The sequence below is a fragment of the Mesocricetus auratus genome, unplaced genomic scaffold, assembly GCF_017639785.1.
Source record: "Mesocricetus auratus isolate SY011 unplaced genomic scaffold, BCM_Maur_2.0 Super-Scaffold_100018, whole genome shotgun sequence".
Lineage (NCBI taxonomy): Eukaryota > Metazoa > Chordata > Mammalia > Rodentia > Cricetidae > Mesocricetus > Mesocricetus auratus.
In genome coordinates this window covers 2584796-2602254 of record NW_024429199.1, presented here as the reverse complement: position 1 = coordinate 2602254, position 17459 = coordinate 2584796, and the positions used below count along the sequence as shown (strand labels likewise).

Genomic DNA, 17459 nt, shown 5'->3' with positions numbered 1-17459 from the left:
ATCACTCTAACTCACTGGGAAGTCCCTTGAGCTCTGGGTGTACCAGACCCCTTTGAGCCCCTCAGTACTTCTGAGCTCAAATACACCTTTTTCTCATCTATTTATTTTATATCCAGGCTACAGACTGCCGCTCATCCTCCCCTGCCAGTATCCCTTCTCTATTACCCCCTACACACACCTCAATTCCCTCCCAGTTCCGTCTCCATCCAGGAAAAAGCAAGTCTCTTATGAGTATCAATAGAACATGGCACATGAAGCTGTAGTAAGACTAAGCACATCCCCATGGATTAAGGCTGGGCAAGGCAACCCTGAATGAGAAGTAGGGTCCCAAAAGCCAGTAAAAGAGTAAGAGACATCCCCTGTTCCCACTTTTAGGAGTCCCATAAGAGGACCAAGCTACACAATTGTGACACATAGGTCAGTCCCACACAGGCTTCCTGGTTGTCAGTTCAGTTTCTGTGAACCCCCCTGAGTCCAGGTTAGTTGACTGTGTGGGCCTTTCCACAGTGTGCTTGGCCCCTCTGGATCCTACAATCTTTCCTTCCCCTCCTCTGTAGGACTTCCGAACTCCACCTAATGTTAAACATCCTTTTAACCAATCTTTAGGTTGTTTGAGCAACAGTTTTTCCTTCAGAAGTGCCTGCTGTTTCTGTGTACTATATTAGACAGTAGGGACAGGAAAATAGATAAACATGGCCTTGCCTTTAAGGGTCTTCTACACTGAAATGGCCTGGAAGCCACTCACTGAGTCATTGTGTGGCAAATAGGTATCTACAAAGCACAGGAATCCATCTTTGCCTCATCGGTGAGACAAAACACCCAGAGATGCAGAGTGAAGAGAGGTGTCTATAAGCCTAGCGATTACCTGTGGTGAAAATGTTCTCTTTACTTTGTTGTGGAGAATACAAATCTCCTTTGCCATGCCCATGCAGCCTGGGACCAAGAATCTGCAGAGGGTGTCGGGACTGATGACACAGAGACCAGTTGGTGGTGAAAGAAGGCTCGCTTTATTCTTATCCTAGCTGGTTATATATCCTGACACCAGAGGTGGGGGTGGGGGGGTCAGGAAGAGGCAGTTAGTCATCGGAAAGGTCAGGGTCAAGCAAGCCCTTCCGAAAACATCAGGAACTTATTGCTCCTGTAAACATGATTTTCTTTGTGGTTATGGACACCGGATTGTTTTTAGTAAACATATTTTTCTCTGTGGTTGCAGACACCAGTTACAGCTGCCTGCTCCCAGGCTGATGGGGAAGTGGGCCTCTGGCCAAGGTCTCTTGTTCCCACAATTCCCCCTTTTTGTTTTCTAATGAGGCACCCCTGTCTTAGATCAAGTAGCGTCACCCTCCCTTGTCTGTCTGTCCTTGGGGGACCTGGCGACCCCTGTCTTAGGTGAGAGGTCTCTTCCCCACAGGTTGCCCGTCATTAGGGAACCTCATCCTTGAATCATCTGTAACCAGACTTCATGGTTACCGGGATTGCCATGGGTTAAGCAGAGAAATACTTGGTGATAGATCTGTGTCCTATGAACAAGGCACGTTTGAACTCAGCATACGGCCAGAATGCCTACCGCTACTGCCACCACTCCCAGGATCCCCATTGACATAGCGCCTCCCCATCGCTCTACCCATCCCCCGATCTGGGCCATAGCATTCTACCAGCCTTCCTCTGTTACAAGGGTAACCTGCGTATGATTTACAGTTACAATTTGATGGGTCAAAACAGTGATAAAGTTTACAAAGATATCATTCCAAGATCCACTCAGGAAAGCATTTAGAAGGTGCACTTGCACAGATACATTAGATACACTCATTGAAGTTACACATGTAGCATGATAAAAATGTGAACAAGAGGCTTGTTGCACTATCCACAGAGCATCAATTTGTTCCTGTAGTGATGCAGTTTGCTGATTTAATGTCAGCAGCCCCAGCTGAATATGCGAATTGAGGCCATTCTGGGTGGACAGCGCTTTGGTAACTCTACTAGCAAGGCTGTTAACGGTCTCTGCTTTGGCGAAAGATTGGGCAACAGCAATTCTGGCCATGGCAGCTGCAGCCATGATGCCAAAGTCTCTTTTAGGGCGATACAGCATGATCTCCTCTCCTGAGTGTTGATCTCCCATCACCATGGGAGCCAGGGAGGGAACCTGGACAATCAGGGCATGAGAATCTCCAGATGGCCAGCAATTACTCAGAACACAGGAGCTGGGAAATCAATTGAGAGACTCCTCCCCTTCCTCCATCCCATTCCAAGAAACAAAAAAGAAAGGAGGGAGCAAGCAGGCCGTGCTAACAATAGAGAAAATTTTCCTGCCCCCGTCTCAGCCTTGAGTGAGGTTTCGAAGACAGAGGACTCATCCCAGGAGACCGTAGCATTAAAGGCCAACCTCTGTTGCAGAACTGAAGAGTGGGCATCTGAGCAGGCTCAGGCCCACAGATGTACATTCCAGAAAAGGTGGGCACGATCCCCACTAGAGTGGGGTTCCTGAAATGAAATTCATCCCCGTTATCAGAGGAATTTTTGAAAGGCGGCCTATGCCCATACCATCAAAGAGAGCCATCTCCCTTTAATCTCCACGGTTCAGCTGTGAGACAATCCCCCCAGGGCAGGGGGAAATAAAGAGAAAAATACCTCCTGGTCCTCCAGCCAGTAAGTGCAGGTTTTGGTGGGTTTATCAAATTAGATCTCTTTTGATTAATAGGATACAGGATACCCCTCAGGTCCAACATCCGACTGTTGGTGGTGTTAAGGGGAAAATCTGGCAAGGAGGAATTACTCAACACTAAACAAGAACCCTTATAGGTGAAATTAGGTAGCATGGAGATATTAAATATTTTGATAAAACAGAGATCCCCCTTTAGGGGGGAAACTCAGATTGTTTAATTTCTGACTTTATAGTCTCTCATTGGCAGCAGCCACTCCCAATGTATGATTGGTGCTATAAAAGGTGGGGAACAGGGAGTGGAATGACTAACTGGCATCAAAAAAGGGGGTTCCTCACCAGCACCCATACTTCCCTTACCTGAGTGTTCCGCCATGGTTGGACCACCTTGATCATGGCAAGCATTCCCAGTATTGGGGTCCACATGCCTGATGCACCATTCGGGGACCCAAATGGGCTTCTCACTTCCTTGAGGAAAAACACAAACAGCCCCTTGAACCCTAGCTAATAGGGGAGTGAGTGGCTGCCATTTTCCTGTAATCAAGTCCTTCTATCTGACCCATCCCAAAGACTGGGAGGGTTTGTTTCAATGTCTCTCCATAGCAGACAAATTATTACTGTCTATGGTCAAAAAATTTAAAATGTAAAGTATGGTGGATAACTGAATATTGGGGGAGGTAACATACTCCCCCTTTTTTATTTTCTTAAATACTGTTTGAGAGTGGCATGAGTGTGCTCCACAATGGCCTGTCCCGTTTGTGAGGAATACCAAAAGAATGGACAATGTGATGTTCCCTGCAAAAGGCAGCAAAGCAATTGCTGGCATAGGCAGGGCCATTGTCCGTTTTTAGGGCATCGGGAACGCCCATGTAGGCAAAGACCTGCAGGCAATGAGAAATAACATCTTTAATCTTTTCTCCTGAGTGGAAAGAGGCAAAAATCAGTTTAGAATTTGTATCCACTGAGAAATATTATCCACCGAGACATGGCATGCATTTTAATTTCCCTACCTGCATCAGGTGAGTGACATCCATTTGCCAAAGAGGGTTAGCCCTGAGGCCCCGGGAATTTACCCCCTCATTGGGAGAATTATAATAAAGGGCACAATCAGGGCACTGACAGGTAATCTGTGTAGCCATGGATGGGGGCACCCAGTGTGAAATTTAATAGAGTGGGCATTTAGATGATACCGCTCATGTAGCTGACGGGCAAGCTGCTCATGAGTTAATAAGACCTTTAGGGTGGATCAAGGAGTCAGCAAATTAATTGCCCTGGGCAAGAGGTCCTGGAAGGTTAGTATGTGCACGAAAATACTCCACATAAGCAGGGTAGATGCACTGCCAAGTAAGATGTTGGAGCTGAACTAATAAAGAATGAACCTGAGAGGTTAGAAGAACATATGGAGAAGTTTCTAAAGGTCTAACAATGTTGGCAACAAAAACACTATCAGTATATAAATTAAAGGGCTCTCCCTCAAACATTTGGAAAGCCATCAAGCAGGCAAACAACTCGGGCAGCTTGTGCTGACATCCACCCTATGGGTACCCTCTTCTGCACCTGAGAAGAAACCACCACTGTGAAACCCTTGGAGGAGCCGTCTGTAAAGACTGAGCGAGCTCCAACTAGAGGGTTCTCCTTTAAAATCTTGGGAAAGATCACAGGGTGTTGTTTAAAAAAAGACATCAAGGGGCTATTGGGATAATATGGGGGTATTCCAGGGAGACGTGGAAGGGACCACATGACCTGCCTCTAATTGTTCTTGAACTAGCTGGTGAGCTGCCCAAAGTTTCTCTGCTGGTAAGGGCCACTGTTCCACCCATACTGGATCATCCGATAGCCATGTGATGGGTATGGGGGCCAAAACATGCTTTTCTCCCTCCCTGATTAGGTATTTCTTTCCCCGCTTGGGGTCGAATAGCAGCAGCGAACACTGGGTGCTGGATGAAGTTACCATCAATGTCCCTACAGATCCGGATGTAGTCATTTAGACTTTTGTTGCAATAAGGACAAAGGGCTTCCTTAAAGTACTTATTTGCATTTTCGAAAGCCATCTGCTTGATGACTGGCATCACAGGCCCAATGCCCCCAAATATTCTTTCTGCTACCTGACTGAGGCGGTCTACAAAGTCTTGGAAATATTCAGAGGGTCCTTGAAGGACTTTGGACAGGTGATCCCCTCCTTCCTTGGAAGGCAATGCTTTCCAAGCACTTTGGGCCGCCGCTGCCACTTGGGCGTAGACTGCGATGTCATATTGCATTTGTTGTTGAATGGTGGCGTATTGACTACTCCCAGTAAGTATCTCCACATTTCTCTGGGGCTGTCTGGCCTGTGCATTTCTTTGGGCTGTCTGGTTGCATCTTTCTTGAAACTCACCTCTACAAATCAAATAATCTCCCCCAGAGAGAGTTGCTCGGCAAAGCTGCTGCCAATTATTAGGTGTCAAGTTAAGAGGCACAAAAGATTCCATTAAGGAAAGTGTAAAGGGATCCTGTGCTCCATAATTTAGGGTTGCCTCTTTAATTTGTTTTATGTCTTTGAAACGTAAAGGGTTATGGCACTGAATGGCCTGCTCAGGATTGTTTGGGTCTGGAACTTCCATTACCAGGGCCATCACCTGGCAGCAATGGACCCCCTCCTCTGGGTCTTCCCTCAAGATCCAAGAAGGATTGGGTCATATCATAGGAGGAGGAGTCCCTTTTTACAGATTATGGAGGACAGCCTCTCTCCCTATTTTCTTTTCTTTTTTTTTTTTTTTTTTTTTTTTTTTTTTGGTTTTACGAGACAGGGTTTCTCTGTATTGTTTTGGAGGCTGTCGGTCCAGCCTGGCCTCGAACTCACAGAGATGCGCCTGCCTCTGCCTCCCGAGTGCTGGGGTTAAAGGCGTGTGCCACCACCACCCGGCTCTCCCTATTTTCTTAATTCAAGTCTTTTTTAGTGCTTTTTTAAGGGCCACAATCTCAGCAAGTAACCATTCCTCCTCAGACTCTGACGAGTCAGAGTCCGAGCTACTTTCATTTTTCTAGGTCTGACAGAGAAGGATATAACCGATTCTGACCAGAGTCCTTCTTTTTGGGTCATGCCCTGAGATCTCTACCTGTTTGCCTTGTTGCTAAGTGACTCGTCCTCATCCTCACTAACAATGGTGCCTCTAGCTTCGGACAGGGTCTCTTCAGATGATTCATCCTCACTCCCTGCCTCTGAACTCAGGGAGGCTTGAGTCTCAGTCTCTTGTAACTCTGAAAAAACCTCTTTTGTGGCCTGGACTACCTGGCGGAGGCAAACTTTATCTGTCAAAAGTGCTCCCTCACTAATCTCCATAAGGAGAATGTGGATAGGGCAAGGACTCAGGTCCCTCTTTTTGTAAAACTTTCTTCAGATCACTGAGAACCTCCTCCCAATCTGGGACATTTAAGCCTCCCCCAGTAATGAACTATGTACTTGTTCATTTGATCAATTTTAGAAAGCCTTCCAGCGTTTTAGCCTTGACTGTAGTCCCCCGTTCTTCAAGTAACTTTTTTACTTGATACTGTAATTCAAGCTTCCTGGGCCTATTCCCCATCGTTTCTTTTCTTGTTTTCCCCAATCCATCCCTGGCCCACAAAAGGGACAACCCCATCCACTTACCTTGCTTTCAGATCTCGGTGGGACCTTCAATTGCTGCGCCCGTGCAGCCTGGGACCAAGAATCTGTGGAGCGTGTCGGGATTGATGACACAGAGACAGACCAGTCGGTGGTGAAAGAAGGCTCACTTTATTCTTACCCCAGCTGGTTATATACCCTGACACCAGATGTGGGGGTGGGGGTCAGGAAGAGGCGGTTAGTCATCAGAAAGGTCAGGGTCACGGTGTTCCTGTGGGCGAGCCCTTCCGAAAACATCAGGAACTTATTGCTCCAGTAAACATGTGGACACCGGATTGTTTTTAGTAAACATGTTTTTCTCTGTGGTCGCAGACAACAGTTACGGTTGCCTGCTCCCAGGCTGATGGGGAAGTGGGCCTCTGGCCAAGGTCTCTTGTTCCCACACTCCATGGAGTGTGAATCCCACATTTAGGAGACAGCGATGTGTGCACAGTGTCAGGGCTCAGTATCTGCAGAGTAAGCCACAGCGTGGAATCAGAGGGCTGCTATCATGTCCACTCATGTTGTCAGGTGGGAAAACCATTTTCATAAGCAGCTAGAGATCTGTGATACTGTAAAGAATGTACTCTTGTTGTTTGAGACAGGGTCTCTGTGTATCCCTGGCTGTCCTGGAACATACTACGTAGTCCAGGCAGGCTTCATCTCAGAGATCCTTCTGTCTCTGCCTCCGGAGTGCTAGGATTAAAGGCATATGCCACCATGCTTGCAAGAGTATATTCCTTAGGGAAGCTATTTGTCCATTTTTTATTGGGTTGTTGTTTGTTTGTTTGTTTGTTTTACTAGACAGAGTTTCTCTGTGTAACAGCCCACGCTGTCCTGAATCTAGCTCTATAGACCAGGCTGGCCTCTAAATCACAGAGATCTGCCTGCCTCTGCCTCCCAAGTGATTGATGGAGGAGGGTCCAGCCCATTCTGAGTGATGCCATCCCTGGACTGGTGGTCCTAGGTCCTATAAGAAAGCAGGCTGAGCAAACCAGCAAGCAGTACCCTTCGATGGTCTCTGCTCCTGCCTCCAGATTCCTACCCTGTTTGAGTTCCTGTCCTGACTTCCATCAATGGTGAACAGGATGTGGAAGTGTAAGCCCAATAAACCCTTTCCTCCCCAACTTGCTTTTTTGTCATGGTGTTTTATTGCAGTAAAGAAAACCCTAACTAAGATAGCCAAAAAGTGTAAAATTGGAGCAGATATATTTGGGAAGCAATGTAGCATCCTCTGGAAATATCACTGAAGCAAATATATAATCCCTGGATAACTGCTTCTGTGTAAGGTTGTTCATCACAATGTTATTAAAATAACCTAATGCATAAGGAAGTTCATCACTGTTATAATACAATTATAAGTGACATAAATACTAACTAGATGCATTCAGTGCTACAGATTAATAGATAGCGAGAGTGCACTGTTATGTAATAAAGGCTTTGTTTCCTGTTCTTAAACTAGTAAGACTTGACTATTTCAAAATTAAACCTGTCTTAAAATTAAGTCACTCTTACTTCCTTCTCAGAGTCAGGACCTAGTAGATGCTTGCTGGAATTCTACAACAAAAATATCATAAATCTGTGACTTGTTAACTCATGATGGTGCTATCAATGTGTGTCATCACAGATAACAGAAGATAACAAGAACAGGTTTCCTGGTGCCCCAAAACAAGGAGGATGGATTGTGGACAATTGCCCTCTTATAAGAGATCTGTGGATGGCCTTCATTGAAAAAGGAGTTGTGCCTGATTTGGTTATCTCTTTAACAGATGGAGAAAACAATGGTTGGTAAATATTTATTATTTAAATTTAAAACAGATTGTTTGTTGCTGACATTTATTTTAGTTAAAATAGAGAATGAAGAACTCTCGTGAGATACAAATACCACTCCTTCTACCACCCCAGCTATGCCTGTGGGATCTAATGATGCCTGGGTAAGGCTTGTACTGACTGAGAAGGTGACCTAGGGTAACGTGCTGTGACACTGAACCTTCTAGCAGTCCTAGCAGTTGTTCTTTGGAGCTGAGAACCCAGCATCCCCTCTCAGTCAGTAGCTGTAACTAATAAATCAACACTGTATACAATCCTGATGCTAAATTTAAACAGCTGACACTTGACATTTTATGAAAATATATTTGAGAGATGTTGGGGTAAAGGTTTGTGCAGTCCACCCTGACAACCTGAGTTCAATGCTTGTGACCCATACGGTAGAAGAGAACCAACTCTCCACAAGTCGTCCTCTGACTGCCAACCATGCACTTGAGTGTGTTGCACACACACACACACACATGCACACACAAATAAATGCAAATATAAATGCTTTAAAATATTTGAAATGAGACTTTCCAGGGGGAAATGGATGTTTTTCATTATTTATTACATAGTAACATAGGTCTTTCAAAAAAGACTTAAGACATTCTACTAAAATGTTAAAGATGTGGGGCTCTGCTTGGATAAGCACTTAAAAGGAAATGTGTGTGTGCATAGTCAGAGGTCGTTTGTAGTTCATTTCCAAAACAGACCACATCTATGCAATTTCAAAATAAACCTTTTCTCTTCATCTATATTTCAGGAAAATGTTTTTTAAATAAGATGTATTTAGAGAAAAAGACTGAAATCGATACTAAGATTTTAGAAAGATTGCTAGATGAACTTCAAACCAAAAAAAAGGAAGAGGCGGAAATACGGTAAGGTTTGTGGGGACTTAATGGGCTATGCACTGACCATGCCCGTGTGTTCAGATTTATTTTTATCCACGTGTATGTGTGTGTATCAGTTGTGTGTGTGGGTGCCCACTGGGGCCAGAAGAGGACACTGGATCCTCTGGCGCTGAAGTTAAGGTAGCTATGAGCCACCCAACATGGGTGCTGGGAACCAAACTTAGGTCCTCTGCAAGAGCTGCAAGCACTCTTACCCACTGAGTCATCTCTCCAACCCCCAGTTGTTTTACCCTGACTGTCCTAGAACTCGCTTTGTAGACCAGGCTGGCCGTGAACTGCCTCTGCCTCCCAAGTGCTGGGATTAAAGGTGAGGGCACCACCACTGGGCCAGCAAGACACTCTTAACCAGAAATATGGTGGTAGTGTCTTCCAAAGAGAACTGATGTCACTAGCATCAAAGAAGGACAAATGGATGCAAAGTCACACCACATGGGTCTTTGAAGGGCAGTGGCTCCAGGAGCTGCTGCGAACACAGAGCCTGCTGTGCTTGGTTTCCTATTGGTGAATATGTGGCATTGGTATTTTGTATGTTTCTTTGTGCAGAGGTATGGGTATTCCTAAGTTCCTAAGCATAGGATTTCTAGTGAAGATACGTATCTCTTTAATTTTTAATAAACAAGGCCCTTCTCCCCACATTTTGGTAATTTTCCATTTATATATTTTCATGATTGTTAGGAGATTAAGTACTGCAACCTTAATGGACTACAGACTCCCACTATGTACCAAAGCTTCTGTACTCACAGACTTTCTCAATTTCTTGTGATGGAAGGTGTAGCTCAGTGGTACAGAGTCTGCCTAGTACAAACCTGGGTGCAAAAAAGAAATCATCATTAGTCTGTAAAAACTTGTTCTTAAATTATGTATACATGTGGGGTGGTATGCGTACGTGTGAATGCAGACATCCTTGGAGCTTATAAGAGGGCTTTAGACCCTCCCTGAAGCTGGAATTACAGGTGGTTGTAAGCTGAATGTTGATGCTTGGAATAAAACCCAGGACCTCTGTAAGAGGAGCAAGTATTCTTAACCCCCGAGCCATCTCTCCAGGCTCCAATTTTGACTAAAAAGAAACATTATGTTCTCTATTCAATGGAGAAAAAACTAATGCAAATGTTATAAATTGAACTCTAATAGTGCTACCACCTAGAAATGATCACTGTCTATAATTTGATTAATTTCTAGTCTTGTAGTTCTTGTATAACTGATACAGAGATAAAATTACATCATACCTATGGTTTTACTCTACATCTTTTCACATTGTACTGTGAATATCACTTACTAAGTCTGAGGGAATCTCTCACTCACTTTTACACATTTCCTGACTGATTGCCATCATTTAAAATATAACACAGATTCCCCCCTCCCTCCTCTCAACTTACCTCAGGGAATCTCACACTCACTTTTACATCTTTCCTGACTGATCGCCATAGTTTAAAATATAACATTCCATGACCTTCTTGCCGAACTGACTGGCTTCAACCTGAGTGGGACGAAAGTGTACAGAGTGAATAAGAAGCACATTGGACGGTTAACAATGAAGTGTTCGCTGCTTGCCACTGCGAGGATTTAACCTTATAATAAGGGGCGGTCAGATCTTTTTGAAATTGAATTTGGACCTTTTCCTTTCAGCAAAGCCAAAGAAGAAGAAGTGAGACTAGAAGAGGAAAAGCGGAGGATGGCAGAAGCTGTGGCTAAGAAAGCAAAAGGCAGGCGTGGCACTAAGAACATGTCGTTCCGTCCTGTATCATCCCTGTGGCTTCCAAGTGGATTATCAATCAGTACATCCCCTAGTTTGCCCAGTGTCCAGGTGTATGCCTGTGTCCTGAAAGAGCCCCTTCCTTCCACAATGTGTGGCTCTGGTTGTTTTACTCTTGGGGGGCCTGCCACCCAGCTCCCAAATACGCACGCACGCACGCACGCGCACGCGCGCGCACACACGCACACACACACACGCACGCGCGCGAGCACACACACACACGGAGGCTTATTCTTATGAATGCCTGGTCTTAGCTTGGCTTGTTTCTTGTCAGCTTTTCTTAAATCATCCCGTCTATCTTTTGCCTCTGGCCCTTTACCTTTCTCTTTTTCTGTATATCTTTTCTTCTTACTCTGTGGCTGGCTGTGTGGCTAGCCCCCACCCATTTTTTCTCACACCTTGATCTCTTTTCTTTCTTTTTATCCTTCAATTTATTCTCTGCCTGCCAGCCCTGCCCATCCCTTATCCTGCCTAACTATTGGCCGTTCAGCTCCTTATTAGACCAGTCAGGTGTTGTAGACAGGCAAAGTAACACAGCTTCACAGAGTTAAACAAATATAGCATGAAATAATGCAACATATCTTTGAATCATTGAACAAATGTTCCATAGCATAAATAAATGTAACACATCTTCAGATAATATCCCACAACAAACAAGTTCCAATTTCCATAATAAATTATATTCTCACTGGGATAATGGGTTCCCATGATAAAGATTCGTAATAAAAAAAGGGTGCCCCTAACATGAGACCCGCAGTGCACCCTTGAAGAAGGATGTGCCTCAGAATGTGCAGCTATCATGGAGTACACAAAGCTGCTGGAATTGCTTCTATTGGAAGAATCCTATAAAAGCCAAAGACATAGCCAAACTATAGTCATACCTACTGTCTTCATACTTAAGCCATCGCTTTCTCTTTTAAGATTGAGGGTCTCAAACTGGGGTCTATAGATTAAATTCGAGGTCTTTGAACTTCAATTCTATTTTTAATAACCTTTAACTGAGCCCCAGTGTCTCCTTTGGCTACTAACACAAAACAAACCACAGTGGTGCTAGGTTCCTTGACTTTATGTATTATACCATAGTTTTTATCTGTGATTCCTGGTGTTGTAATTGTAGTAGTAATGAAGCTGGGTGTTACTTCTTTAGCACATTTTCTATAGCCCCAAAATAGTTTTATGTTTTAACACCTTTTTTTAAAATATAGCTGGTTTCTTGTATATTTTATCTTATGAAGTTGACAGTTTTATTCTAAAAAGAGGTCCATAGGCTTCATGGGACTGCCAAAGAGGCCATGGGATAAAAAGAGTATCCATTGCTCCAACCTCCAGTCATTTCAAAACTTAGTTCTGTTCAACAACTACCATTTTACTGCATGGCATTCAGTGTGTTGGGACTTTGAATGGGTTCAGTGGGCACAGCTGAGCTCCTTGGTTCTGGTTGTAAATGATCCACCCTGGAAATGAGTCCTTTAGCCTCAATTAAGTGCTCAGATACTGCAGCCCTGGTCAGCATCTTCTACAACTCAGGAGACACTAAGGGCAGACCACTCAGCTGAGCTACTGCTAAATTCCTTTCTCACAGAAAGTGATGGTTTGGAGTGATTTATTATGAATCAGTAGGTAGCAACACATGATCAATAGTCAAATTACAAATAGTTCAAATATCTTAAAATGCCTTTTAACCCATTCCTGACCTATATAGAGCATAGCTGCCCCACTGGGATCTTCTATTTGTTTCCTTTATAATGTACCTAATATAGATAAATAAACATAAAAAGTATACATAAATTGGAGGCATAGGATCATTTTTAATAAGTGATACGTTGTTGAAAGAAAACTCAAGTTCCCATAGAGGACATCTCTTCATCACAAGTACCAGAAGTCCAAAACACATTTGTGTGTATTTCCATAAAATCTTAAACCTAACACAAAGACCCTGACCATATTTCCAAGTTGTGTTCTTGGAAGCCTCGTGTGCTGCAGTCCTGTTTCAAACCTTGATTTAGATCGGATCCAGGTGCCAGAGAATCACCATCAGAACGTGACTCTTAGAAGAATGCAGGGAAAAGAAATGCCCAGGAGAACTCCGAGAAACAAGCTTGCTGACTGCCATATCAGCCTTTCACTGAAAGCACCGTGTTTGCGTCTTCACACAGGAAGCACCGTGTTTCCGTCCTCACACAGGAAGCACCGTGTTTCCGTCTTCACACAGGAAGCACCGTGTTTCCGTCTTCACAAAGAAAGCACCGTGTTTCCGTCTTCACACACATAATGTGTCAGTCCCATAACTATGTGAGAGAGGTTGGGGGGATGAGCTCTCTGACAGCTCTGCCATCTCCCTTCTGAAGAACTTCCACTTACCATGGCCATCAATAAACACACAACATTTGGAATCATACACTTCTAAATTTACAATTAAAACATAAGTTAAGATGCTATATTATTATTATTACAATGAGTTATAGTAAATCTATTATTACAAATATTCTAACAATATATCTATATAGGGAGTCTACTCTGGTGCTGCCCCATAGAAACTTAATGTAAGACACATAAGTAACTTTTAATTTTCTATAGATACACGTCTTATGTTAAGTTTTTATACTAAATCCTTGAAAGTCATAATCTATTTTGTACTTACATATATCTCAGTTTAGACTAACCTCAAGTGCTCAGCAGCCACACACAGCCAGAGACTTCTTCCATAGATGGTATGGATCTAACCATTTCCTTACAAAATGAATGTTGAGCTTTTTCTAGTCTCTTACTGTCAGAGTATTTGGGATGACTGTAAACATTTCTCCTTTTAAATGAACCCTTCCTCTGGTACTCCAATAGCACCCTGATAGAGCATCAGCCATTCCTCACTATTCCATATTAAGAGATATAATACAGCGATAATTCATCTATTTCCACCATTAAACCAAACACAGGGCGAGCACCACTCTGGTGTCTTAATACTACCCAACAATCATTTGTTGGCTCTAACTGAATGATAATGTGTTCCTTGTAACTCTTTGTAGATGCTGAAGTGCCTGATAATGAGGCTGAGGAGGAGGTTGATGTTGAGGATTTTGAAGGCCATGAAGAGTCTGAGGCATCTGAGATACCTGAGTACTCCAGAGGGTCCTTGTTACCTGAGGGGTCTGAAGCATCTGAGGTCCCAGAAGCAGAGCACGAACCAGAAGCAGGTTAGACTTGACGGACAGTCGTGGGGGATGGGGAGTGAGAAAGAATGTGTGGGTGGGTGAATGTGTGTGAATGTGTGTGGGGGTGTGAATGTGCGTGTGACAGAATGTGTGGGGTGTGTGTGTGAGAAAATGTGTGGGGATGAGTGTGAGCCAGTATGTGTGGATGTGTGCATATGTGTGAATGTGTACATGCATGCAAGTGTGTATGCGAATGTATGTGAGTGTGTGTGAGTATGTGTGGGTATGTGAATGGGTGTTGAGTGTGTGTGGGGTGTGAATGTGTGTGTGAGCAAATATGTGGAGTGTGTGTGAGAAAGTATGTGGGGGGTGAGTGTGAGCCAGTATGTGCGAATGTGTGTGAGTGTGTACATGTATGCAAGTTTGTATGTGAATGTATGTGAGTGTGTAGGTACATGAGTGGGTGTGTGAATGTGTATGAGTGGGTGTGTGTGCATGTGTGCACATGTGTGTTAGTGTGTGTGCATGTGAGCAAGTATGTGTGGGTGTGTGAATGTGTGTGCAAGTGTGTGTGAGTGTGTATGTGACTGTGTGTTAGTGTGTGTGTAATATGGAAGCCAGTATTAAGAACATAAAGATGAGACCCTAGAGAGTCCTCAGTCCTGGGACTGCCATGTGATCTGCAGGACATTTTACCCCAAAAGCAAGAATTTCTCTTTATGTCATGCAATACCATTTGGCATGCAAACAAGAAAGCATCTCATGCTCATGCAGATGAGTCACCAGAGTTAGGAAGTTCTTATTCTGCACTCAGTCAAGCTCAGGTGGTTTCTTAGCATTGAACAAACACGGCTTTTTATTTCACTTCTTTATAAAAAATGTCTTAGCCAGGTGTGGTGGTGCACACCTTTAATCTCAGAACTGGAGAGGCAGAGGCAGGAGCATCTCTATAGGTTCCAGACCAGCCTGGTCTACATACTGAGTTTCAGAACAGCCGGGGCTACGTAGAGCTACCTTTCCTCAAAACAAGCATGTTTTAATTGCACACTATGATACTTTAGTTTATTGAACAATGTGTAATAATCAAATCTTTAATCTTTAATATAATTCTCATCTTTAGCATTACTGATTAACAGGACAGTGGCATGAATCAAGGTCATGTGGAAGTTCTTGGAATTTGTTTCTTTGAATACCCACACTTGCTTTTATTTAGTGTGTGTGGGTGTTTGTGTGTGTGTGTGTGTGTGTGTGTACATGTGTGTGCATGCATGCTCTGGCTTGTGGAGGTCAGAGGACAACTTTCTGGAGTCTGGTCTGTGAACAAAAGTCACTAGAGGAACTTACCTTCTGCTGGCTAAAGATTGGCCCAGATAACCTGGCTCTGAACATTCAAAGTTTTCTACAGTCACTGTAGTGCTCATCAATTCATCAGCCTTGAAGAAGGTTCAGTTCTTTGCAGGACTTTTCTGACGCTTACTCTGCTGTTTGTGTGGATATTCACTAAGCTAAATGTGTTCAGTCAGATTTTCTTTGGACACCTCCATGTCCTATTCATATGTATATATACTCGTATGTACTTATATATCACATTTGTGAATCCATATCTATCTCTATACCCCATCCAGCTGTTGTGCGCCAGGCAGCTTTGGGAAGGTGTGCTGTCTTTCTGCCTGCAACGGTCTTAGTTTAGTCACTGTCCTAGTGCTGTGAAAAGACACCATGACCAAAGCAATGCTTATAAATATTTATTGTAACTTCAAGTATGTGCCATAAACCTCAAATTAGTATTTTTATTTTGGGGTAAACATTCAGTTTCAGTCTTTTTGTATCTAGGCTTCCAACCATATATACTGTCAAGAATTAATAGCACCAGGCATGGGTTAACTTTAGAATAGGAATGGGTGAGAGTAGGGTTTGTAAGAATTTTTATCTTGTTTTTGGATGATATTTTTATCCATTACATATTAAGACATTCTTGTTGCTACACTGCAGAGATGGATGTGAGACACTCTTGATGATTAAATGACTCTCTAGTTTGAGAACTGTTGTTCTATTTAACTCAAAGCCCTATCCAAACTGGAGAGGGAGGAACGAGAGAGAGTGTTTGTCTTCTCTGCTCTCCCCCACCTTCCCCTGCAGTCCTTTGACTTTAAAGCAGGTCCCTTTCACTACCACAGTGTCCACTACAAGCATCTAGTGAGCATTTGGGCTGCTGGTGAGCTCCAAAGCCTTCTTCACAAGTTGACTTAATTTTTTTTCACCCTGTGGGTTTTCAGGACTTTTGTACTCTTAAAACTGTCCAAACTCAGCTGGGTAGTGGTGGTGCACACCTTTAATCCCAGCACTCAGGAGGCAGAGGCAGGTGGATCTCTGTAAGTTCAATACCAGCCTGATTCACAAGTACTAGTTCCAGGACAGCCTCCAGAGCCACAGAGAAACCCGAAAAGCCAAAACAAAACCAAAAAAACAAAAACAAAAAAAAAATCCGACAACAACAACAACAAAAAACTGTTCAAGCTCCACTTCCTAAATTTTAAGAACTTTAATAAAACATTTCAATCGAAGGTACTGAAGAAATGACTCAGCAATTAAGAGCATTTGCTACTCGGCCAAAGGACCTGGGTTTGATTCCCAGCACCCACACAGCAGCTTGAAATTGTCCATAACTGCAATTTCAGGGTTTTCAACACCCCCTTGTAGCCTCCAGTTCATTTACAGATATGTAGACAAAATACTAACATGCATAAAAATTTTAAATAAATCCTTTAAAATAAAAAAGTTTAAAGTGAAGGCAATGCTTGTAGACTTACCACCCAAAGGACTCCCTGCATCTTGAGCATCTCGGGTTTTGATGCCTGGCTCTGTCACTGATCTGTTTCCTGGCTCTTTCTCCTTTGCCCTGTGTTATCTGTGCAGTGATTTAATGAAAGAATTGATGCATTTCCCCAGCTCCCATACCACATATGAATGTCAGGTCTTATTGAAATGGAAGGGCTTAGTGTCGGCTCTCTAAGCACAGAAAGTCTCCTGAGTCCAAAGGTTAGATAGCCATCTCAAAACCCTCCAAGCTTACTCCCTCCCTGTCCCAATGCTCTTCTATTGGTCAGGATTTATAGTGCTCTTATTAACTGAGCAATTTATAAATTGAACTGTCACCCACAAAACTCCTGGGTTTGTCCCTTTTCTACTTTCTGCTCTAATAAAGTTTAAGTACTAAAGATCCTGTTAAAAGAGTACTAAAGCGTTAACTCAGAAGATAGTATTATATGATTGTATATGTATATATGTGTGATATACATCCATGTGTATATATAATCTATGCAAAGTGTGTACCTTAGAATTGGGATCAGATTTGGGGACTATAGGGCAAGAAGATATGTAAGTAGTGTACATATCTAGATCCTTCTGGGCTGGGTATGTGTGTGAAGGGTGTCTTGTATCATGTAAAAAGGATGCTCTACAGCCTGTCCCCTTGATGGTGAAATAGCTGCGACTGTCTTCTGCCCCTCCGTCCCCACCCCTGCACTGCTGTCCTGGACACTTTACACTCCTAGGGGAT

General features: G+C 43.4%; 1 protein-coding gene across 7 annotated transcripts in view; it reads left to right on the top strand.

Annotated features, from left to right (window-relative positions):
* The window catches only part of Ak9 (adenylate kinase 9), a 122016-nt gene that overhangs the window by 59532 nt on the left and 45025 nt on the right, over positions 1-17459 (top strand). For 5 of the 7 annotated variants that reach the window (XR_005881830.1, XM_040758208.1, XM_040758210.1 and 2 more), the window contains exons 17-20: positions 7906-8062; positions 8851-8965; positions 10625-10701; positions 13775-13942. Coding sequence is in view for 6 of the 7 variants with exons in the window: in XM_040758208.1 (XP_040614142.1) it covers positions 7906-8062; positions 8851-8965; positions 10625-10701; positions 13775-13942 (517 nt within the window). In the remaining variant the exon portion in view is untranslated. Of the gene's footprint in view, positions 1-7905; positions 8063-8850; positions 8966-10624; positions 10803-13774; positions 13943-17459 lie in introns of all 7 variants that reach the window. The other 2 variants (XM_040758212.1, XM_040758211.1) reach the window with 1 other exon arrangement.